The 25,849-nt window shown below is 41.5% G+C and overlaps 1 protein-coding gene across 1 annotated transcript in view; it reads left to right on the forward strand.

The window, feature by feature from the left end:
• Window positions 1–25,849, forward strand: part of Aoah (acyloxyacyl hydrolase) — a 193,287-nt gene that overhangs the window by 127,051 nt on the left and 40,387 nt on the right. Inside the window, exon 13 of the mRNA XM_051168326.1 lies at window positions 18,525–18,607. Within this exon, the coding sequence (XP_051024283.1) occupies window positions 18,525–18,607 (83 nt within the window). The remainder of the gene's footprint in view (window positions 1–18,524; window positions 18,608–25,849) is intronic.

Raw genomic sequence — 25,849 nt, forward strand, 5'->3', positions numbered from 1 at the left:
ATGGGAGATGAAACTGGCAATGTGTGAGGATGAACCCCCACACCGGCCAGTTACATCCGGAGTCACTTTTTTCTTTATTTCTACACTTCCAGCTTAAGACACACTGGTCTCATCTTCCCTTAAAAATGTCACCTATGGGGCTGGAGCTGAGACAGGGCTGGGTTAGTAAAGTTCTTACCTGGCAGTCACAAAGCCCTGGGGTTGATCTCCTGTGCCACATAAACTGGGCATGGTGGCGCACACTGTAATTCCAGCACTCAGAATTGTGGCATTGAGAAAAATCATAAGTTCAGAGTCATCTTTGGCTTTATAGTGATTTCAAAGCTATGCTGGGATACATGAGACCGTGTCTCAAAAGCAAAATCAGAGCTCCCTATGAAACAATTAAAAATGCAGGCTATTTTATGGCTTTTATTGTTTAATCTGATAAAAATACAAATGCAGGTGAGGATTCTATGGCAGAGTGAAGTAGTCAGCAATTGGTCTCTGAAGGGAAGCACATGTGCAAGCAAGCTGAGAGCTGAGTATGTGTTTTGTTTCGTTTTCGGAGACAGGGTTTCTCTGTGTAGCCCTGGCTGTCCTGGACTCACTTTGTAGACCAAGCTGGTCTCAAACTCACAGAGATCCACCTGCTTCTGCCTCCCTGAATGCTGGAATTAAAGGTGTATGCCACCACACTTGGCTCTGAATTTTTTTATAGAACCCCATTTCTATTGAAAAATGAATATATATATATTGCTGGATGTGTGCTGCTTGCCTTTAATCCCAGAATTCAGGCATCAGAGGGAAGTGAATTTCTATGTGTTCAAGGTCAGTCTGGTCTACATAGTGAGTTCCAGGCCAGCCAGAGCTACATAGAAAAATCTTGTCTCAAAAACAGAAAAATGAAAAGAAAAATGACTATATAATGAACTATGTTTTTCAGACCTTAATGTATGGCAAATATTTTATCTAAAGTAAACTAAACAGTAAGGTCACTTCAAGGAAAACACCTAGTAATATTACCTGCTAATCATAAAGTTTTAACTTAAAAGAAAAAACTTAATATAGAAAATGTGTATTTCCTCCCATGAGCTTCACCAAGTCCTAATATTTAGACTTTCTCTAATGAGACACACACAATATTAAAAAATAAATTTTCTCAAACTTATATATAATGAACTGTATCAGTATTTATAATATTTTTATAACTCGGTGAGTCAATATATTTTCCAAATGACCAGGGTATAATATGTAAAATTAGTGGTAACAGATCCATTAAAAGTACAAGATAGGCCAATACATCTTAATGTTATAGGTACAAAAGTTCACTGATACAATTTCAGATTACACATTTCACTTGACCAAGATGTAAGAAACTACCACGTGTTAAATGTTAATGTAAAATCCAAAACATTTATCCATAGTTATCTAAAGTGCATATTAAAATGCAACTCCATTTTCCAGCTACAAGTACACAAAGCCAGAATTTCACCGTACGCTTCCACAAAGCAACAGCTCATAATGACTGGATGTGGAAGCAATGAATCCAGCTCGTTTCTACCAAGCTAGCAAATGAAAGACATTTGCAAACATACAAAACAAATAGAAGTTATGCCAGAGTGTAGTGGATTCATTATTGTTATTTAAACATAACTAATAAGTAAATGCTCTTTCAAATGGTCTCACAAATAGTGATTGGTCTAACGCAAAGCAACAGCTCTGTGCCGGGACCTCAGAATTTTTAAGACTGTCCATGATTCTGATGTCAAAGCTTGGCGAACTCTGCCCAAAGGCAGGAGTGAAACAAAGAATCAGTGAGGACAGAGGTTGAGGCAGCCCCATTTATGATCTAGAACCTGAAGACTGAGAAGGGGCGGCCCGCCAAACTGCAAAGGAATGTAGAGAGGCTCAGGTAAGGAGGGCACTACGGAGGAAGTGGCCATCAGCCAACGGTTGTGACGTAAGGAGGAAGAGAGGGTGGAGGACCACGGAGAGTGGATGCTGAGAGCTCAGAGCCCAGACATCATAGCAGGCTGAGACGGGAGGGAGCGCAGGCTGCTTGGAAGGAAGGAGCTAGAAAACAAAGGGGGGAGAGCTGGAGGGGATCATAAGTTAGGGGGCAGAGGGGGGGATTCTTATGTGGTGACGGGATGACCTATCTGAAAACCAGAAAGAAGAGCGAAGCTTGGAATGAAACCCTAACTAAGGCAAGAAGGCAGACCTAACTGAGGCAAGAAGGGCAGACTGCCCACACGCTGAGGCGCAGGAGCCTTGGCCTAGAAAGATCACCTGTAAAACCTGTGGCTCCAGCTGACAGGGCTGTCCCTACCGCATCCTGGAAATCCTTGCACCTACAGTGATTTCCCCCAGCCTCTACTTTTTAATAAAATTTCACTTCTTAATTACTCAGACTAGGATACATTTTTCATTTACAGAAGGTTACTGAGAGTAAAAAACAAAAGTCCCTCTTCGTGTGTGAATTCACATGAAGAATTAGACTTCTAGAAGAAAGAACTGGGACCAGCCTAGTGCGAGTCCCTGCATGTGCTTCCTCGGTACTCCCAGGCTGACGTGTGTTCCTAATTAAGTCTGTTGTTATGATTTGTCCACAAATGATATGTTGCATATAATATTTAAACAGTCAACGTTTTACTTTAAGAATACATTGAAGCCCTGCCCCCACAGTGATCCTTTCTAATAGTACATGGTGTGTCATAGCACGGTTCCTTTCTCTTGTGGACATTCAAGTTATTTTCAGTGTCTCATTATCCTCAGCAACACGGCAACGAACAGTCTGTGCCACCACCTTATAAAGGAATACAAAGATTTCTATAGGGAAAATTGTTGAATCAAAATATATGCATTATTAATTTCACGAACCTTCCAGATTGGGCTTTACTAAATAGTATTCTCACAGCTGTGTGAGAACATGATTCTCCACATCCTGACACTACGGTGTATTTTTTTTTTTTTCTTCTAAGTTTTCTTCCAATCTAACCATATTTCACTGTTCTAATTTTCAGTCTCCTGATCATGAGGGAGCCTGAGTGTATTTCCACAAACATCTGCCCCACCTCTGTCCCAATTAGTTACTCCCTGCCATGAACCAATGCTCACTGCTCAGGTATCAGTCTCTCCAGGTAGCCTCTTCCTATTTGACTGGATGATCTTCAGGAAGCTTCTATTGTGAGCGTAATGCCAGCATCATCTGACTTACTGTAGCTGTTTACTCAGTACTTTCAGGCCCACCTGCTGTGCTCCCAGACAGCTTCGCAAAGGCTGAAATCACACAGCTTCATTTTGTAGCCTTAGTGCCTGAAACAGTATGCAGCATGCAGTGGGGACTCGGGAAATGAAATCCAGGAGAGAGAGAGAGAGAGAGAGAGAGAGAGAGAGAGAGAGAGAGAGAGAGATGGGTTAGTGTTAACAGTGAGGACTGCTTCTGCAGAGGACCTGTATTTAATTTCAAGCCCCAGCATCAGGCATCTGTGACTGCCTCTAAGTCAGCTCCAGGGAGCCCAGTGCCCTCTTCTGGACTCTGGGGGCACCTGCACTCATGTGCACATACTTACACACCCACACACCCACACCCCCCCCCCACACACAAACAATTTAAAGCAATTATAAAAATAAATCTTAAAAGAAATTGCCAGCCCAGTTCATTATATCACTTTACATTTGTAGAGAGCTTTGCAGTCACGAAGCTCCTTCATACGCATTTTCTCAGATTGCCCAAATCAAACCAGATTTTCAAAAATTAACATTTCAGGCAAAATGATAGGCAAGGGAAGAGGAACATACACAGGCTGAGTGGGCTCACCAGCTGCATAATGAGAGCTGTGCCAACGTCCATCAACATCTCGTTAACCCCTGGACTTCCAAGTGCATCCTACAAGCACTGCTGTGACAGAAGTAGCAGCACTCAGTCAACAATCACTATGAAAATAGTTTCCAGCAGATTCGAACAAATGAGCTTAAAAGACAATTACTAATTCAGCAACCATGTGGAAAGAATAAAGGAAAAGACATATTTGTTAAGGGGTGAATCTGGTCAATATCAGACAAACTAAGCCTCTCTTTGAACTTCTGTAGAGAATGGCTTGCTTTTTCAGCCTACAGTGATCAAAATGAATTAGCATCCTCCAAATTCTCTAATAGGACTCTTACAGGCCACAGGACATGGTAGGGAATATCAATGTTCAAATACAGAATCCACCATTTTTTTCAAAAACTATTCTATGAAATCCTGATTCTACAGGATGACAAATGTTATTCCATGTGTATGTTTTTTGTTTGTTTGTTTGTTTGTTTGCCACAGGGTCTTGCTTTGTACTTATGCTATCCCAGAACTTGCTATGTAAACCACACTAGCCTTGGACTCATGAAGATACCTCTGTTTTCTGAATGCTCGCATTAAAGGCCTGTGTTTTTAAAGTGATATTTATTGTTTCTTTTTAACTATGCAGAGTTACATAAGGTGATTATCATGCAAATACATAATATAGTTTAAACACAATAGCCCATAGGCACTTACTCCCCTTCTCCTCCCCCTCCCATTTGTCATCTTTGTTCCCCCAATACAGTTTCACTTATATTTTCATGTCACCAGTATTTAATAATTTTATGTATTTATGATTTCTAGGACCTATAATAAGAGACTACGAGGCAATGTCTGTCCTGAGATTGACTTAATTCACTTAATATGATTAGCTCCAGGTGTAGCCATTTTCCTGCAAACAGAATAATCTCATTCTTCTTTATGGTTGAACTTTTAAAATGTGTATTTATTTGGTTATATATAATTAAATAATTAATAAACTATCATTTAACTTCATTTTCTCCAGTTTGTAGGTAACTCTTTTTAGACTAATTGTATAATTTAGTAGTTGGCTGAATGTTGCTAATTCTTGCATAATGTTGCTTATAGGACTTGGAAGTCCAAGGGTTAAAGAGATGCTGAGATATACATATGTGTGTGTATACCAATCACTATATATACATGGATGTATATATGGATGAAATTATGTCTAAGGAAGGAGGGAGGGAGGGAGGGAGGGAGGGAGGGAGAGAGAGAGAGAGAGAGAGAGAGAGAGAGAGAGAGAGAGAGAGAGAGAGAGAGAGGAGAGGAGGAGGGAGAGGAGAGAGGAGGAGAGGAGAGAGAGAGAGAGAGAGAGAGAGAGAGATTTTATCCATGTCTCTGTTGTTCAACACCTAGGATGGTTTCCACAACTCGCCTATTGTGACTAGCACTGCAATAAAGCCTAGGTGTTCCTGCGATGTTGACTTGGAGCCTTTTGGTAAATACACAGGAGTGGTATAGCTGGCTCAGATGGTAGTCTTGTCTTTAGTTTTAGGGGAATATCAGTATTGATTTCATGGTGGCTGGCTTAGTTTATTTTCTAATCAGCGGTGTTCTCTTTATTCACATTCTCCCCAACATTTGATTTGTCTTTTGGTTCTTTGAAAATTTTCATGCAATGTTTTTGATCATATTCATCTACCTCCCGAAACTACTTCCTGATGCACCCGCTTTTCTGCGTACCCAATTTTCTATCTTTTTAAAAACCCATATAGTCCAGCTTATATGGTCTTCCACTGGAGTGTGATCAAAAGAGCTATGTTTTAAAACAAAAACAAACCTGTCTTTCCCTCTCCCGGCAGCTATCCTCAACTGTGGATGGCACTTCTTCTTGCTCAGCTCCCTTCTGTGAATTTGTGCTGATCATGTGCAGGTCACATGTAGGTCATGGGCAGGTCATGTGGTGCACGTCATTGTAGGAACCAGGCCTGACTGGGCTGCCTGCCTGTCTTGCTGTTTCATGTCCTGTTTCTAGCAGCTTCCAGGTCTGTGTTTATCTTGGTTAGCTAGTCCTGTTTACTGCTCTGAGAAGGCGCCCCTCCCTTCCTGGAGACTTTTCCTCCTGTGTGTGATTACCTCTTGAAGGATTTCACCTGGGAGGAGGCTTCCTGTTTGGCTGCCTATAAGAAGGTTCTTTGGAACTCTGGGGAAGAAGAATAAACCGCTGCCGCCGCTGCTGCTGCAGCTGCTGCTCTCTTAGCACGAAGGACCCACTGTGTTATTGTGTGCATGTGTGTGTGTGTGTGTGTGCATGAGTTAAATCCTCAGTCCCTCGCCCTCAACTCAGTACCACGGTGGTGCGGGCGCCACATGTCATCACAATGTTGTGGGTGTGTATATGCACAGCTGCCCTGTTGTGTTCAGAGATACTGTTCCCTTGTAGTCATCCATCACCTCCGGCTTTTGCAATCTTGCTGGCCTACTTTCCACAATGATCCCTTAAACTTGGAAGGAGGTAGTTTATATAGATGTCCCATTTTGGGCTGAAAATTCTGCAGTTTCTTATGTGACAAGGATGATATAGAGTCTCACATAGGTTTGTTGTTGTTGTTTTGTTTTGTTTTGTTTTGTACACTCTTCTGATGCCTAGTGAGGTTGAACATACTTTCATGTGTTTATTGACCACTGTACTTCATCTTTTGAGAACTGTTGTTCATTTCATTCGTCCCTCTTTTTATTAGCTTGACTTCTTGATATTTATTTAGTTAGTTAGTTCTTTGTATATAATGGATGCTAATCCTCTGTTATGTATACATAGCAAAGAATTTTCTCTCATTCTATATGATATCTTTTCACCTGGCTCATTGTTTCCTTTATTGAATATTATATGTATTTTCTAAAACATACATGATTCAAGCAAGCTTTGGAAATGCTAGTTTAAATAAAGAGAAGCCTATTCACTGACTGTGGGGCACTTAATATGCCAAAACCCTTTTTCTATCTCTGAAATTAACATTATTGTCTTGGCCTGTTCCTGCTGCTGATATAGACATTGCCTAAACATATTGAAATGTGGGATGATGCGGGACTGTGTGTTTAGGAGAAAGATGCCTCGTGAGAAGCTTATGCTTGATGGAGCATCCTTTAAGAAATGTTATTAAATCCTAACAATCTTTTCTGCCACCGCTGAGGTTCATACCCACCACCCTGTTAATTCTTTCAGTTTTATCACGTCGTAGTGACCCCACAAACATATTGGCCTAACTCATTTAAATCTGGAGTGGATAAAAGCTACGATAAAGAGAATTATAACTTCTCCAGCCCACAGAACAGCAGAGGAAGAAATGTTGCCGGGAGGTTAACCTAATAGATCTGCTGCATTACAGAGTCCAGCAGCTTGTGACAGTTAAATACGAGGCCCATAAATCTATTCTCATGTACAATCTCAAAACATCTCCTGCCGCTCTTCTCTTGTCTGGGCCCCAGCACCTCCTCTCTGTAGTCACCTCTCTCCCCTGCAGAATTAATTAGGCCATTCTCAGTCTCTCTGATGCTCAGCAAGTCATACTCCATGTCCACCACCCTCCAAGGCTGAATCTCCGGGGCTCTGTGATCCAGTGAATGAAGAGTGAGGCTTCTGGGATGTGGCTAGTGTCAAAGGGGGAAAAAAAAAGAATTTTCAAAGGTCTCTCATCCACCGCCCTTAGCCTCCTATTAGCCTGACCTCCACCCCCACAAGAAAGTAAGCTCTCCACTTTTTGCCCTAACATTTCCCAGTAGAAAGGCCCCTTCCCCAGTACAGCCAGCACAGTCTCCAAGTTACCCAGTGTGATGCTAATTCACTGCTCTGCCTGGCCTTCAGGACAAACAGCGCCCTTTTTCTGTTCCAGAGCCTCTCCCCAGCCTTCTCCATCACTTCTGGGACTTACCCACCCCCCCCCATTATTTAACTTAATATGATCTCCAAAATTACATCCAAACTCCTTGTGTTTCTGAGAAGAATAAAAATGTCCTAAGACCGCCTGTCTCCTGGCAGCCACAGAGCTCCTTCTTCCTGTGAAAGCCAGTCCTCAGCCTTCCAGCTCAGTGTCAGCTCAGTTCATCCAAGCCCTGTGTTCAAAGGGTGTGGCGCCTTCAGTTGTAGCATCTCCCTTCAAGTTCTCGGAAGCAGCCAGGGCAATGGCAGTGGCTTCTGTTGTTACTGCAGACTTTGTTCTCCTCTGAGTGACAACCCGGTGGCAGGTTTGCACGCCTGTGACTGGGGGTTATTAGACAATGCATAGCTTTGGGTTACAAAGCCTACAGACTACATGATTATGAAAATTATGAAATTTCCATGGGTAGAAACTTTCAAATGGTCCCACCTTTAGATTAAATAGCTGCAGGTGATGATTGGCAGCCAAGAGAGGGAGAATCTGTTTTTCTCCAGAAATGACCTCCCATATAGGTTGTCCAATTTCAAGTGCTTAGTGATGGACACATGAACATATAAGCTATATACAAATGGAGTCAGTATATTATATATACATTGTGCATATTTGTTTGCATCATATTATATATAATATAATATATTGTTATTATATATTATTGTTACATATGTATGTATGTATGTATGTAACAACATAGAAGAGACCATGAATTTGGGAGGGAGAGATAGGGTCCACAGAAGGAGTTGGAATGGGGTGAGGCAGAAGTGATGCAGATGCTGTGCTCAAATATAAATTTTTCAAAATAATTTTATGCCTAAGAAAGTTTACCAGAATGTGATAGATGCTTGAAGCTGAGCACATTTGATTTTTCACAAAGAGCTCTGGTGAACAACTAACACTTTGGAAAGTGTTCTTGTCCTTCCTGAAGTAGGTCTACTGTAAGCAATACAAGGTCGTATTTCATAGATAAATCTCTCCTCACTATGTTATTCTTGAGGATCATTCTTGGATTTACTTTTTTTCACTTGAGTTTGTCATTAAAATGTTTCATATAATAGATTTTGATCACGCTTTTCCTGTCCCTCAACTCCTCCCAAGTTTCTCCCTTCCTCTTTCCTCACCCAATACTATAGTCTCACTTCCTCTTTCTCTATCGTTCCCAATTTAAAAAAAAAAAAAAAAAAAAACAAGGAACAAACAAATAAAAACCTCAATTGAGCTGAAAATCTAAATTAACAGGCAAAAGACCAATAAGACGAAACAAAAAGTTCACAAAAAAGACCATTGAGTTTGTTTTGTGTTGGCCAACCATTCCTGGGCATTGGGACTACCCAGGAGTATGACTGGTATAGCCAGTGGTACTCCACTGGAGAAAATTGATTTTCCTTCTGCTAGCAAGTATCAGTTGCAAATAGCTTCTTGGTTAGGACTGAGACCCCATGTATGCTTCCCCCTCTAAGTTCTTGGATCCCATCTGGCTTGAACCTCTGCACATCTTGACTGTGCCTCCACAGTGTCTGTGAGTTCATATGTGCATCAGTCCTGTTCTGTCTGGTAGACATTTTCCTTGGAGTCACCCATCACCTCTGGCTCTTAAAATCTTACCCCCTCCTCTTCTACATAGATTCCTGAGTCTTGAGGGGAAGAATTTGACGAAGACATCACAGTTAGAACCAAGTGCTCCAAAGCATCTTTTTTTTCTGTACATTGTCCTGCTGTGGGTCTCTGTGGTGATTTGTATCTACTGCAAGAAGCTTCTCTGATGTAGGTTAAGTGAGGAGCTGATCTGTGTCTCAACCCAGTGTTGTTGCCGGGAATCCCTGGTGCAAAGTGCTTTTGTGGGTTGGGGACTGACAAGAAGGAAAGATACAGGCTAGAAAGGAGGTCTTGGAGGGTCCATGGGAAGAAGCAAGGGAGACCCTGTGTCTGCACTGAGAGGTGGAGTCCCCAGGCAATGAAGATAGAGTGAGGGAGAAGGGGCTTTGTTGTGTTTGACTCTAGTGGAATGAGAGCTCCAGGAAGTCTCTCAAGAAGTAATTTTGTTACCTGATCAAATGGTAGGAAAAGCAACAAGAAACCACTCTATTCCACATGTATCTTTTCTTTCTTTTTTAAAAAATAATTTATTCATATTACATCTGGATTGTAATCCCCTTGCTCTTATCTTCCTGTTCCCACCCTCCCTCCTATTTTCCTCTCTATTCCCCTCCCCCTAGACCTCTGATAGACCACAGCCTATCAGGTCTCATCTGGATAGCGTGCATCCCCTTCCTCTGTGTTTCCACAGTGCCTCTCCGGCAAGGGGCTGATCAAATCACAGCCACCAATGTTCCTGTCAGAGGCAGTCCCTTGCTCTTCCCCAACCCCTTCCCCCCATGGAAAATGAGCTGTCCATTGGCTACATTTGAACAGCGGGTCTAGGTTCTCTGCTGGCAATGTCCTTGGTTGGTATATTCATGTATCTCTTCGCAATTTAGTGCTAGAAACCAAAATGTGGCCATGCAAAGCCAGTACTGCCAGTAGATGGAGCTGATAGTGCTGGGATTCAGTCTGATTACTTTTCTACCTCTGCTTCCAGGCATTAGGCCAAATGTAGGGCATCCCCAAAACACAGGAAGGAAGCACTAGTTTTGTTGTGAAATAAAACAAAAACAAACAACAACAACAAAAAAAGGAAACAAAGGATCAGGCTGGGATGCTTGATTCCACTTGACTATGAGAGAACAAAAAGAGAGTTTTGCACTGAGAACAGTCCTAGCCTCCTGGTGGTTGGTCCTAGTTAGCATTCCCAGATTGTCTCAGTAATGCAAGTCCAGTGCTCCTGACATAAACACAACTCCCCTTGTCTTACAATCTTACCTTGTAGGCATTTCGGAATATTGCCCCTCCCCAATACTGTCAAAATTCCTTGGAAATTCAACTCCTAGAATTTTGTGAGGAAACTCTTTATTGGAATGGCTATGAGGGAAGACAGTACTGCTGGTTATTTAAATACTCCCAGGATGCAGTGTAAGACTTTAATCCTAAAATTATAGATGCTGCTTTCGGTCAACAATGTTAATGGATCTATCAGTGACTGCCAAAGATGTCTACATTCTTCTAATGAACAGTGCAGACGACTGTTCCTCTAAAGACTAATAACCACGATATTTACTCTCCATGAGTAATGCCTTGAGCAAAACAATATTTCAGTACATAAATTTCACTCTTAGAATTATTAAAAATATATTTATGACTAAATGTTGGTAACAATTACTTTCCCGAAGAAAATACGCATTCTTTATTGACCGTGAAATTATTTTAGCATTGAACTCACATCTAATGTCCACTTCCCATATGTTTTCTCAAAGCACAGTAAAGTAGTCAAGACAGGACATAAACCACACAGTCTCAATTCCAAGCTCCTGGATGAGCGAGCAGCTCAAAAACAAGCCCTTTCTCCTCCCCTTGAGGCGCTTTCCAGCCAGAACAGGAAATGAATTCATCCACAAGAACAAAGAAGACAGGAAGAGTGTGACAGCCAGCAAGAAACACAGCCAATAGGGAAGGACAGTAGGTAGGTTCAGGAGCACTGCATCACAAGCTGGAGAGAGAATGTCGGCCAGCCACCCCAGTTTACACTGTAAAACTCCTCAGGACTGGAGGCCTCTCTCTACAGGGTGGCTGTAAAAAAAGGAAGATGAAAGCTAAAAGCAGAAATATTGGTGTTCAGCTGGCTGACAATGCCGCTTTTCTAATCCTGTACCTCTACACAGGTGGGCAGCTGTGCTACCTCACCTCAGAGAAGATGAGAGCTTTTCTCTTTAGAGATGCTAAAGGCAATAGTCTGTGGTCCGGGAGAATCTTTCTCTATTCAGCCCTGGTGTCAGTAACAAAGCGTGCATTCTCACGACTACATACCCAACAAGCCTTCCAAGCAGTGTGACCAGACCTAGAGGAGAGTCCCAAAGACACTGAGAGCGGTCTAGCTCCATCTCTGGTGCCCTAATAAAACAACCCATCAATAACCAATTTAATTAGAAAGGGTTCACTTTTGCTGACAGTTCCAGGTTCCAGGCCACTGTGTGGGAAAGTCAGGGCGACAGGCACTCAGGGCGGCTTGTTACACCACATCCATGGTCAAGACCAGAGAGAAACCGATGCATGTGGGGTGCTTGCTTACTTGACTGCTCCACTCTTAAACAGACCGACCTTCTGTCTAGAGAATAGCCCCACCCATAGTGGCTGACTTCCTATACCAATTCACTTAGTTAAGACAACACCTCTCAGACATGTACACAGGCCAACCTAATAAAGAGAGTTAGTGCCTCAAGCCCAGCCAGCTCAACCTACAGCATAAGCCACACACAGTGACCACAGCTGGCAGCACTGGTATTCACGGGGCTCCAGTGTTCCAGTGTAATCAAACAACCTCAGATTGTTAGACATCTGACAAAACTTCAAACATGGAAGGAGAAATGGAGGGGAAGAGAAAAAGGGAGGGACATTAAAGAGAGACACTTTTGTATTTTTATTTTTTTCTATTTTGAGATTTTTACATGTTTAGTTCGTGTGTGGAGGTGTTTTGTCTGCATATATATTTGTGCACATGTCACTGCAGTTCCTGTGGAGACCAGAGGAGGGCATCAGGTCCCCGGAACTGGAATTATAAAAGGTTGTATGCTGCCATGTGCATGCTGGGAATTGAACCCAGGTCCTCTAGAAAAGCAATCTGTGTTCTTATCTACCAAGCCATATTTCTTGCACTGGAAAAAAAACATTTTATTTTTGCAAATAGGTTTTTTTTCTCTCATACAATATATCCTGACCTCAATTTCCCATCCCTCCGGTTCTCCTAGCTACCCAAACCTCTCCTCTGTCCCACATTCACTCACCCATTGTTTTCTTTCATGAAAAAAAAAAAACCTCTACTATTATACTTAGAAAAATAACAATTAATAACTATAATTAACATCATAATAAAGATCAGGGAAAATACTACAATCCTAAAACAAGAACATATAAAATTAAAGGACTCTTCAAAGAACAAGCTACTTTGAAATTATGCCAAGAGCATTATTTTGTAGTAGGGTTGGAAGATGAAGTTGAGAATATTGTTCTTTTAAAAATGAGAGAAAATGCAAAGAGATTAAAAATAGGACACCAAAAAACCCCTAGGACAATTAGAAAACCAATTCGGATGCGCTATTATTCAAATAATAGTTCTAGGAGAAACAAAAAGAAATGGGACTATTCTCTTTGAAATTATTTAAGAATATAACTGTGAAACATGACTCCCTAAATTAAAAGATCTTTTTCAATGTCTGATACTGTGAAGGAAAGAAATATGCACCAAACCTGCCCTCCAACACTTTAGAATAGTTGAAACAAAGTGATAGTCCATGTTTCTAAAATGCCAAGCAACAATCGCTTCCTACTCTACGCTGGGAGGCTTAGAACTCATGAGTAAATTTCTTCAATCATCTAAGGAAATATACCATAATCTAGAATTCTATAGTCATCTGTTCTAGGTATCAATCACACAACAAAGTACTCTAAACTTAGTAGCTTAAGACAAGCTTGTTTGTTTGTTTATTTGATATCTCATAGTTTTGAGGGATGGGAATTCAGGCAGCACTTAGTAGGCCAATTTTTTTCCTCTCTCTTTTATTGGGACCTTGGGCACTTGGTGTGACTCACCAAATGGTTTTGCTGGGACAGGTGAGCCAAGTGCAATTGGGGTCCCTCATCCCCCTTTTGTTCAGTTGAACCCCTTTTATAAACTTTATTTTTTATAATAATTTTTAAAATTGTACTTACATCACTTCCTCTCTTCCGTTTCCTCCTACAAACCCCTCCCAAGTACCCCACCTTGCTCTGTTTCAAACTCATTCTCTCTCTTTCTTTAGTTATTGTTACATGGATACCTAAGTACATACGTGCAACCTGTTCAGTCTGTATAGTGCTACCTCCATGCATGTGATCTCATGGCTGCCCATTTGGTTTTGGATAACCACCTAGGGAAGTCTTCTCTGAGAAAGACCATTTATCGTCATCTCAGCATTCCCCAGGTGCCTGTAGCTCTTTGCCTAGGGCTGAGATCCCATGGGATTTCCACAGACATGTTAGCATGTTCATTGGTGTCACTGATGATCAGATCCTGTTCAGGCTGCCGTGTTGTTGAGACTCCATCAGTGTAGTCTCCCTGACAGTTCTAGGAGACACGATCTCACAGCAAATTTCCTGTTCCTCTGAGTCTTACAACCTTTCTACTCCGTCTTCTATAATGTTCCCTGAGCCTTCGGTATAGGGATTATGTTGTACGTGTGTCCGTAGGGCCTGGGTACCACATGAACTCTTGTTCTCTTCATTTGTATCAGTGTGGCTTTCTGTAATAGTCTCCATTTGTTGAAAAGAGGCGTTAAGTTTTTTTGATGAAGGGTGAGAAATTATCTGCAGGTATGAGGATAAATATTTAGAATGTAGCTACAAATTATGCTGTTTGAGTGTAGTGGCTTCCAAGGTCTTTGACCTCATTACCCTGTGTGGTTGGCTAGGCATGGTTTCCCTCATGCTGAAAAGACCTTAAGAGACTTTAGAGATCTGTGGTTACCACCAAGTTAGTCACACCACTACTGTACCCTTAGGGCTACCATGCCATGTTGGTCGTTATTGTGGTTCGTAGGCATCAAATCTAGGTAGGAGCTGATTCCCTCCCTTGGAAGCTTTATATGGCAACATCTGGTACCACAAAAGCTAGTGTTCAGGAAGGAAGCTTTAAAGTCAGATCCAGCTCAGGTCATCTGGGTTCCATGTCTAAAAAGTATGTATTTTCGGTAATACGGTCTGACTTTCTACCTCTGTGAGGCAACCAAAGGCAACAGTTACAGCCTATAATATTTTGGGTGTCTTTTGGGTTTTGTCAGTCTACATCTCTTTAAGGGGAGAGTTGTCAGCCCAGATGGAAGATGTCATTTAAGCTACATACATATGTATGTATGTATGTATGTATATATGTATGTATGTAACAGTTTTGTATGTATTATACCTAATTTTAAGTAAATAATAATATGACTTCTTATGACTTTTTTCAGACATTCTTACTGTTCCTTTCCCTTCCTTCTGTTCATCTGTCTTCCCCTTCCCTAAGTAAAGTGCCATCCTCATCTCCTCAATTTCTCCTTCAAATCACTCGTGTCCTGTTGTTCCCATCTCCATCACTGTCCCCCTATACATGGTCCCCTCGAAACTTCCAGGATTCTGCAGTTACGCCAAGGTATATACTCCCACAAAAAGCAGAGCACATGCAATGTTTGTCATTCTGGGTCTTGGTTACCCACTCCGTATGATTTTTTTTTTTTTTTTTTAGTTTCATACATTTATCTGCAAATTTCAATTTTTTTACAAATAAATAATATTCCACAGTGTACATGTACTACATTTTCATTGTCCACTCATCAATTAGTGGACGTTTCGGTTGTTTCAATTTCCAAGTTATCTTGACTAGATCAGCAATGGACATGGCTAAGCAAGTCTCTGTGGAATAAGAGGCCAATGTGCTGAGGAGTTATAGTTGTGGTTTTTTTGTTGTTTTGTTTTTTTTTCTTTTGTTTTTGTTGTTGGTTTTTTGTTTGTTTGTTTGTTTTTTGAGAGTTCTCTGTATTGATTTCCGCAGTGGCTGGACCAGTTTTCAGTCCCACCAACAGTGAATGAAGGCTCCCTTTCATCTTCCACCTTCTCTAGCGTTTATTGTCTGTGCTTGGCCGTCCAGAGGCTTTTTAGTTTTATAAGGTTTCATTGGTTAATTGTTGCCTCAATTCCTGCGTAAATGGGTTCCTATTTAGAAAGTCTTTTCCTGTACCTGTTTCCTCTAGGGTCCTGCCTGTGTTTTTCTTCTAGCAGTTTCAGTGTTTCACATTTTGGATTTTGATCCATTTGGAGCTTGTTTTCATACAAGGGGATAGATGTGGATATAATTTCAATTCTTGTACATGTAGATATTCAGTTTTCTCAGCATCATTGCTGAAGATGCTGTCTTTTTTCCAGTCGTCCTTTTGATATCTGAGTCAAATATTAAGTGCCTGTAGTTATGTGTACTCATGTTTTAGTCTTTGATTTTGAACCATTGGTCTACATGTTTGTTTTGGTGCCAGTACTATATTGTCTTATATATACATTGGCTCTATAATATATCTTGAGAAATGGAATGGTAAACTCTCTAGCTTTGCTCTTTTTGCTCAGGGCTATTTTAGGTGTCTAGAGTCTTTCGTTGTTCCAAGTAATTTTTTTTTCTTTCTATAAAGAATGAAATTGGGATTTTAATTGGCATTATATTGAATCTATAAATGAACTTTGGTAGAATGGTCATTTTCACAATATTAACTCTACGAGTCCATGATCATGGGATACCTTTCCATTTTCCATTGTCTTTCTCTAGCTCTTTCTTCAGAGAATTGAAGTTGTCGTTGTAGAGGTTTTTTTCCTTCTTCCTAGATACATTATTTTCTTTGAGGCTATTGTGATTAAGAGTGTGCTCATGATCATCTTCTCTGTATGTTTGTTGTGTGTATAGAAAAGCTTCTGATCTGTGAAAGTTGATCCTATGCCCTGCCAATTTTAGAGAAACTGTGTGTCATTTTATAGAGGCCTTCTGGTAGAATTTTGTGATCTCTTAGGTAGACTATCATGTCATCTGCAAATAAGACTAGGTCAACTTTTTCTCCTATTTGTATTCCTTGGATTTTCTTCACTTGTCCTTTTGTTCCAGCTAGTGAGTCAAACACAATGTTGAAAAGGGCTGGGACAGTGGGCAGTTCCATCTCTTTTATGATTTCAGTGGGATTGCTTCAAATTTTCACCATTGAGGGTAAAGTTACACAGAAATTTCTCATATTTATCTTTTAATATGTTGAGGACTATCACCTTCAGTCCTATTTTGTCAAGGATTATTAATCATAAAAGCATGTTGAATTGTGTCAAAGGCCTTTTCTACAGCTTTTGAGATTACCATGTGAGTGTTGACTTTCCATCCATTTTGTTGTTTATTATAACTAATTAATTTAGTATGTTGAATTATCCCTGCATCTCCAGCATAAAGCTAACTTGGTCATGATGGATAATCTTTCTGATCTTTGTTTATATTCAATTTGCAAGTTTCTATTGAGCATTGTTGAATCAATGTTTATGGCCTGTTGTGTGGAGAGGTATTTGGGGAGTGTCTTAACATGGTTTGAGGATAAACATGAGACTGGCTTCATGAGACTCTAGAAGTGCTATTTCTGCTTATTTTTTCTTTTTGTTTCTTATTCTTTCTTTCTTTCTTTCTTTCTTTCTTTCTTTCTTTCCTTGGAATAGTTCAAGAAGTATTGTCTGTAGGTATTCCTAAATGCTACTTTCAATGCATCCTGAAAACCTAAACATGATCCATATTTTCCTTTCTGAAGGACTTGAGACAGTTGCCAAGTACTGTAATACAATGGATATAATTTCCATAATGCTTGAAAATAAAGGATGATTGTATGCAAGGATGTTAAATACAAATTTATGAGAATGGAAATTCATTTTAATAGTAATGGAATATTTATGAGTTAAATTATCATTCATTAGTTTATATATAGTCTTGTTTCAAAAATGAGTTTAGGAAGTCTATAAATGTACTGGCAACATAATACTAAATTACATTCAAATTAAATTAAAATCTTGGCAAAATAAAATAGATAGTACAAAAGGGAGCCAAGAAAATTGCTTAAATCTTCTATAATTATAACCCAATACTGGTGTCAAATTTGTCTCCAAGCTATGTGTCCATTAATATTAGATTCAGCTCCAAGTGAGAAAGACTTAACAGAAGGCTTGAACTGATAAAAATACAAGTTCACTTTTCTCACACAGAAAAGCTCAGAGACTTGCAATTTAGGACTAGTGGTTTTGTTGCTGTTGTTTTTGTTTGCTTTTTCAAGACAGGGTTTCTCTCTGTAGCCATGGCTGTCCTGGACTCACTTTGTAAACCAGGCTGGCCTTGAACTCACAGAGATCCACTTGCCTCTGCCTCTTGAGTGCTGGGATTAAAGGTGTGCCCCACCATGCCTGGCTACAACTAGTGCTGAAGCGCAACTCTACCCAGTCTCCTAGGGACACAGGCTCCTCCCACTTACCCCTCTGCCTTTCCAAGGTAGATGTTTGACTCCACTGTCCAAGACAGTAGCATTCCTTCTCTGGGCAGCAGTTTGGAGGTAGGGAATGAAGAAAGAAAAAACAAGAGTTGCCTTCCAAGTGTTTCCTAATAAAGACTACTAGAAATTGCCACTGCACACTTGTGGCACTATTGCACCATCCAGGGATTAGTGACACAGACAGTCTAGGCACAAAGGGAAGCAGGAAATGGAGCCATCATTGCATGTGGACGTGAATGCTTCTACAAGCTCCGCAGCACACACACGTGTGTACAGAAGAGGGCAGACCGCAAGGCAAGAGCACCTCCCACAGCCTCACAGCAGCCAAGACAGGGAGTACATTCCACCTCCGAATAACAGAGTGGTAAACGGCTGCTGAAGAAATTGCAGCAACTACTTGTAGTGGAAAGATTAGAAAGGTGTGGCTGTGCTGGGCTCCACACAAAAGCAAAACTTTAATATAAACAACACCCTTCACGTATGGTGTGCCTTGTGTCACAGGACACTGGAAAATACATTCACAGTGTAAAGAGACTGTCAGGGAAGCTTGGGTGTGCTGAGTTGTTTTTACTGTACTTCTACAAGCATCACAGAAACATGCTTCTTTTACTATCATCATCGAGTATCTTGATATTAAATGTAATATTTATATATTTGTTTCAGAGTTGAAGAAAAATCCATTTACCACCATTTGAGGAAAAGAAACCATTGCAATCACAGAGACTACCAGAGTATCTCAAAAAACGGTGCGTAGCCTGTCACCTGTGTCCTCACCAAAGCGCCTCCTCTAAGAACTGACTTTATTTGGGAATTGCTACAAAAGTTACCACTGGACAACCAGAACACAGTAGGGTCTCCCTTCCAACAGCACTACCTTTCTGAACACAGTGCTCCAGCCGTCAACACATTTACACACAGAAAAGGAGAACAGGATGTAGACAGGATGCAGACAAAGGACATGAAGGCCATGAAACTTACCCAGCAGTGAAAAAGTTTCTAGCAATCCTCAGCCAAGTGCAGAGATATACAGCTCAAGAAGTATGGCCCAAATAAGCCTTAGTTAAACAAGGTCACTGTGAAAGCTCTACTCGGCCCAGTAGAGCGTTCCCACATTTCTGCAGAGCTTTCCTCCTGTGAGTCTCTACCCTCTATGTTGTACTAGGAGGTGGTAGACTGCTTTAAGATGCTCATAAAACTCCTGGTTAATAAGCTACAGCCCAGCTAATGCCCATGCGTTACCATCTCCACTGACTAAAGATGTATAGAGATTTTTCAAGCATGGCTTTTAACTAGATGTGCTACCTACAAATAATATATTTCTTAAAATAAGTATTCTACACGGTATGAATGTCCTATTCTCCAAAGGAGGACAAAGATATGTTAACTTGTTAATAGTAGCTGTCATTTGCTGAACTCCTACCAAGTGCTGAAAAACACATTTCACTTTCAGTATGTCTACTTATGTATATTTCTTTTGATCCTGTCCACGATAAACACCGTCAGCAAGTATGAGTTATTATATTTCCTCAGAACTAAGATATTGATTGCAATCACCCTGGGAGTGTTATGGTAGAACTAGGGGAGGAAACTTACAAAGCACACATTGGCTATAGCACTCAATTACCCAATGTGTTAGAACATTTTTCTCACAATGGGCAAAGTGTGAGGCTAATGACTCTGCTGTAGCTCAGAAGGAGAAGACAAGGACAAGTAAAGAGTTTTGTCCCAGGTCACAGAGATGGAAAGTTATAGGACTGAAACTTCTGCCTACTTTGTCTCACTCTACTCAGATACCAAGGAAGGTCAGGCCTCCGCTGCCCTGTGATCTGCAGTGATCTATAGAGAAAGGTCAGCCTTGCCCTACGTGTGAACACAGCCAACAGGGAGCAGACAGTGTATATGAAAACTGCTTGGGGATCCTCCAGATACAAGCCTTTACTGCATGTCATTGAGAGACTACAAAAGCCCCCAGTGCTACAGAGACTTGCTTTCAATACAGACTGGAAAAACAAGAGAAGCCCATTTCTTTGGAATAGTATGCAGCTTTAGGAAATTATGGATAATAGTCAAAGCACAGACAAAGGAAAATTAGACCATAAAATTGGATATTATAGTTTTTACCACATTTAAAAAAAAGAAAATGGTGAAGGGCTATATATGAGAAGAAAGATTAGTAGGACATACCCTAGGATTGTTTTTTGAGAAATTTTGAGTGGTTCCTTTCTTTCTTCCCTCAATCCTACTTTTCTGAAATAATCATGGTATGAAGGTATGCAGTTAAGTCAGAGTGATGGGCAGCCAGACCCGTCAGGCATGCACCGCCCCGCCCCAGTCATCCTCCCTCTGTGTGACTTCACAGCCAACATTTCCATCTTTCTCAAGATCCAGATGTGCCAACAACACTTTCCCACCCCAAATCTGGTAATCTTTTATAAAACTCATAAAGACCAGAGTGAAATGCTCCAAAGAGTACCCCTGGCAACCAAGAGTAGCCCCTTCTCCTTGAGTGTTCTGCTGCCTTAACCTCACACACTTCTTTAAAATCTAGGTTGTCCATAGCAGAAGGCAGAGGGCGGTAGGAGGAGAGACTCATCACAAAGAAATGCATGTGAGTTCAGCGCAAGGCCCGACTTCTGCCTGTGCAGGGAGAGACGCTAGAGACGGGGGAGATTTCTTTCTTCCATTTGCATTCCTTAGAATTGTACAAATGTTCACCTTGTCTCGCATTATTGCATCTTTGAATACACTTTTCATCAGATCTTCCAAGAATGTAATTCTAAAGGGATATTTTTAGTTTCCCATAGTTACCTGTTATCTAATGTCCTGGTTTTATTCTCCAGCTCCTCTTCCTATTTTCTGTTGCTTTTCCTCGCTGTGCGTTCTCTTTTGATATTATGCAGCATGTAACCTGGCTGCCCACACCAAGTTATTTCAATTACTCCCCAAGGTTTTTATTAGATATAGGAAAAGTCAGCCTCCCACATTCTGCATATTTATGGGTGCATTTACTTTTCAGAGCCAGCAAGAAAGAGGGGGAAAAAAAGAGAAGAAATAGTTGAATAGAATATTAAAGAGTTTCTTTCAAATTGTGTAGTAAGAATTAAAGAAACAGCTCCTATTTTCATCTTGAGCGTTATATAAAAGATCTTTTAAGTACTTGATCATACATGAAGAGCCTCTTGGACCGTGAAGCGTGGGAGTCACTGTGAGTCTAGGAATAATGCTTTGATGTGGCGCTTAGAAAGAAGAAGCCCCACCCCATCTTCTCCATTATCAAAAAGGGAGCCAGTCTGCAGTGGCCCCATTCAGCTCCACCCTGCTGAGACAGGCAGGGCAAGAGGTGGCCAGTGCACTGCAGAGGGCAGGGGCAGAGTGCTGTGCTTGGCTGGTCTCTCACCTTACCTCTCAGAGATGGGAAGTGAGTTCCAGGGAACAGGCAGCAGAGCCCCACGCTCACCCGCACCCCCAGTCTCATCTGGTTACCTCACAAAATCTTTCCTTGAAGGGTAAAACTAGAACTGCCTTTGGGATTGGACTTGGGAAGTGATACCAGAATCTTGACTTGAGTGGCCTGGGTGACAAGCCAGCCTGAGTGAGTCATCTCTATCTGACTTTCCTTTGGAGAACTACAGCACCCAGAGTCAGTATAGTAAGGAGTGAGTACAGCCCCTTTGGTTTCTGTAGCTCTAGCTTCCTGCCATGTTATTATTGTACAAGCATTATAAAGCCCAGGGCCTGTCTGATCCAGATAGGCCACCAGACATAAAAATGATACTAGCAGCATATTTGAGTGCCACAGGGTTTGGTGTGGAGAGGCGGGCAGCAGGAAGACCAAGAGTCACAGCTTCTTAAACATTCATAAACACCCGTCATCAGAGCACCATAGAAACAATGGCTGCCAGCTTCATCTGTACTACTATTCTGTGAAAGATGAATTCTTCTTTATATTTTAATTAATACATGAAATTATTACCGTAACAGTTTTCTTTAACCAGCTAGTTCCCCCAGTGATTGGCATGGAGAGAATACGATTTCTTTTTAAGTTGTAGGCAACAGGCTGGGCAGATTCTGAACTACTCGAATCCTAGAAACTTTCAAACACACGTAAAAGCCAATCACTTGCCGATCTGATGACTCCCAGGGCGGCTTCTGCTCCATCAGTCTGTCCTCACAGCCACATGCTCACCGCCATCTTGCCTCATAGCAACCCCTCTCTTCCTGCTTCTTACCCTCCTTCTCCTGATCCCCTCTTCTTCTCCCTTTCTCTCATGGACCAAGTCCAGGCACCTTAAACTCTGCTTCCCTCCCTTCTGTCCTGCCATGGGCTTCAGCATCTTTATTTAGCCAACTAGGGATAACTGGGGGCGGGGGGTATAATTCCTTATTATCATCACATGGTTACAGGAGATAGTTCAAAATTCCTAACAGTGCCCATGGCAGAGAGATAACCAGATCTCAAGGCGCTGAAATCAGCATTTGAAAACACACTTGTATCTTCCTCCAATATTATTCAGTAGTTTTAAGTCAGTCATATAAGAAACATAGCAAAGAAATGTAAAAGACACATGGCAATGCTGAGAGCCAGGCCTCTCAAGGATGGCTCCGCAGTGCATGGGCTTGACACTCAGGTCCTTGCAGACAGTGGCAGGCAGGCAGGAAACAGTGACCTGTAGGGACAGTAGATGACCTGGAAGCAGAAGTGGCTCCCTCTGGGAAGAAGATGGGATGAGAAAGGACATAAACTAAAGATGGCAAGTCTAAGTGTGAGCGCAGGGGCTAAGGTCAGGATTAGAGACATGAGCTGGACAAGGAAAGGAGTGCTCAAGGTGGGAAGTCCTTGAGTTACACCCAGCCAGGACTGGGAAAAAAAGGGGGGCTATTCCTCAGCATTCCATTGGCACTGAAGGCCAATGGAGGGGTGAGTCCTGCATCCCTGAGGATGGTATGGCTGCTGAGGGGAGGGCTGAGCTCAGGACCATGCTGAGGGCTGAAGCTTAATATGTTGGAGGAGAATTGAACTTGAGATATCACCCTGTCTCCAACAAAGAGCTCATCATTCAAAGACTAGACCCTTAGGGAGGTAGCTAGTACCCAGCTGTGGAAGCTGTCATCGAAACTGTGGTACCCTGTACCACCCGCCATGCCCATGCTGCAGCACGCCATTCTTCAGATCTGGGTGTTCATCAGTCCTCGGGATTCACGCTTAGGGAGGATGTGCAAAGTAGGAGATTTGGCCCTCTGTGTTCTTGTCTGATTTCATGCCCTCACCCAGACCCTGGAGAGCCAACTGCTAGCTCACTCAATTTCTTCATCAGTGCTGAGGTTAAGCTTTCATGGGCTTAGGGTTGGGGCATTTTCTTTAAGTCTAGTTTCCATCTGGACAGGAATCAGATGGCATGTGGGGCTAGTAACCAAATAGTTAACACCGACCTTAGTTAGCATTGTTACAGTTTTTTTTTTTTCTTTAACCTAAAAGCTCTCAAGTTATTTTTAACCTTTGAAGAGGATGAAAGCATGGGCATAGGTCCTTTACAGCTAGAATACAGTGTCATTTTCTTCCTTTAGTATCAAAAGCAGATATCCCACTGCGATATCACCTCACACCTGCTAGAATGGTCATTATCAAAGAGACCTAATGACAAGTATTGGCTAGGACATGGAGAGATTAGAATCAGGGATTGTTGGAGGGAATGTAACATCTTCTATCCATTATAGAAGGCAGCAGGACAATTCCTCTACATATAAAAACTTGAAAAATATAAATATATAAAATATACATGTAAAAACTGCATGGTTGACCAATCCCACTTATGGATAGTTATACAAGGTAATTAAGGATCCCAGAGAGATATTGGCATTAATTACCCTATTATCATTATTTGTAACAGCCAACATGTGGAGCAAGGCTAAATGTCTACCAGTGTGTAAATGGATATTGAAAATATGATGTATAAATGCAATGCAATACTATTCAGCCTTTTAAGAAGGGAATCCTGCCTTACCCAGCAACATAAATGAACCCTGAAGCCCTCACTTCTGTGGAACATCTAAAATAGACTCAGAGAAGCAAAGAGCAATTTGGTGGTTCCCTGGGTCCAGGGGAGGTGACATGAAGCATATTTTAAGTAAATAAAAATCCATAAGTCATCTCCTGAAATAAAAGACTCCTTTGCTTTTAAAAACAACTAAGCCCTAGCCTCGAGCCTCAATTTCCCACTGCTACAGCTCACAGCTCACAGCTCACAGCTCACAGCTCACAGAGGGAAACACTCTGATGGGTTTACAAGATGCTCCTGAGCCCTCCTTACAGATGCCAAATGAGATTTTACAAGCTTGGGTTACTTTTTTGCACTGACAATCTTCTTCATTTTGTTTGCAAGTCTAGCAAAACTTTTGTGTAAGCACCTGGATTAGGACGTTGTTTGTCTTCAGAAATTCTGAAATATTTAAGACATGTTTTTCCGTGGGATCAAGCTTCCCACCTCAGAGGGAGAGGAGTGCCCCTCCACCCCCCCACCCCCGCCCCCTGCGCACCCACTACAGAGAAAGCTGAGAGCCGGGATCCCTGTGGAGAGCCTACATTAGTTACTGGAGACTGTAAACTGCTAAAGTTCACCTTGCAGCTTCACCCACCTACCACATCCACCCAGCACCTTGCTGCAAAGCTAATTTGACCATGGACCCTTTATCTTCTCCATCAACACCACAAACTCCAAACTCTGAAGACACTTCACTTGGCCTGTTCCTTACTTTGGTTTGGTTAAACCTCTTGAGAATGGAAGTGAATGGAAGAGAAAAGCTAGGAACCAAGGCAAAAATCAGGCCAGCCTGGGAAATATGGACTCAGGTCATCCTCAACACAAGCCCTTGGCATGTAGGCCTGACACAAAGAATAGAAGTAGAACCCCCCCCAACACACAATGTATGTATGCCCCTACACACACACACACACACACACACACACACACACACCAACAACAACAACAACAAAACATTTAAAAATAAAATATATTCAAGGCAGTATTGGGAAGACCTGGTTAAACTTGGTCCAGAGAAGAGAGATAGAAGGGAGAATTCCTCACGAGGCTAAGGAAGGGGGCTCTGGGGTCAGATGATTGGGTGTGGGGTGGGGGACAACAGAGGCGATTTTCCATAGAATGAGAATGAATGTAATGGGGACAGCTCAGCAGCCTTGAGTGGCCACTGAACTGTGCCCTCCTGGCATAACACTGCCCTTTAGGTAGAGTGGAAAGATAGGAAAATTTAAAGAAACATGAGAAAGAAAAGAGGGAGGTCATGTAGCTCTGGTGTGATTGTCTCATTGACTAAATATCAAGAATTATTATACAGCTAACCATATTGCCTAGAAGGGGCCAGACTCCCATTTTGTAGGAGACACACACACACACACACACACACACACACACACACACACAATTATGAGCCATATTGATACTCAAAACATGTGTATTGACCTTCTTGTGACCTATGGATCCTAAGAATTTCTGTGACCTTTCTGATTTACATTTGTATATCATTAGCATTTATTTCTTTAAATGTCGGCACAGAGGCACCTCATTAACTACTTTATAATTCACCTCATTAAAGAAAAATTATTAGCTAAAAATAAGTATATCAAAATATTTTTTACTCAGTCTTTTGATTCTATACTTTGAGCTAAGTAACTTCTAAAGCCACATACACTGTATTTACATGCTTTTTTAGGACATTTAGTGCCACTCTCTCCACATACACCTGTATCTACTCTTGGGTGTGCACTTTTGTTCTTCTCTTAAACAAAAGAACATGTTTTCTTAATACTGACTTGTCCTGAATTTTTTTGGGGTGGGGTTAGTCTACATCCTGGCTTCACCTGGGTAGCCATTCACAAATCAAACCCTCAGACTAAACAGATAGCAACAGTGAGTTGTGTCACCTGTTGCCGATGACGTCACCAGCCGACAAGGAAGCCATCAATGAAAACTACA

This window comes from Acomys russatus, chromosome 3, assembly GCF_903995435.1.
Source record: "Acomys russatus chromosome 3, mAcoRus1.1, whole genome shotgun sequence".
Taxonomy (NCBI): Eukaryota; Metazoa; Chordata; class Mammalia; order Rodentia; family Muridae; genus Acomys; species Acomys russatus.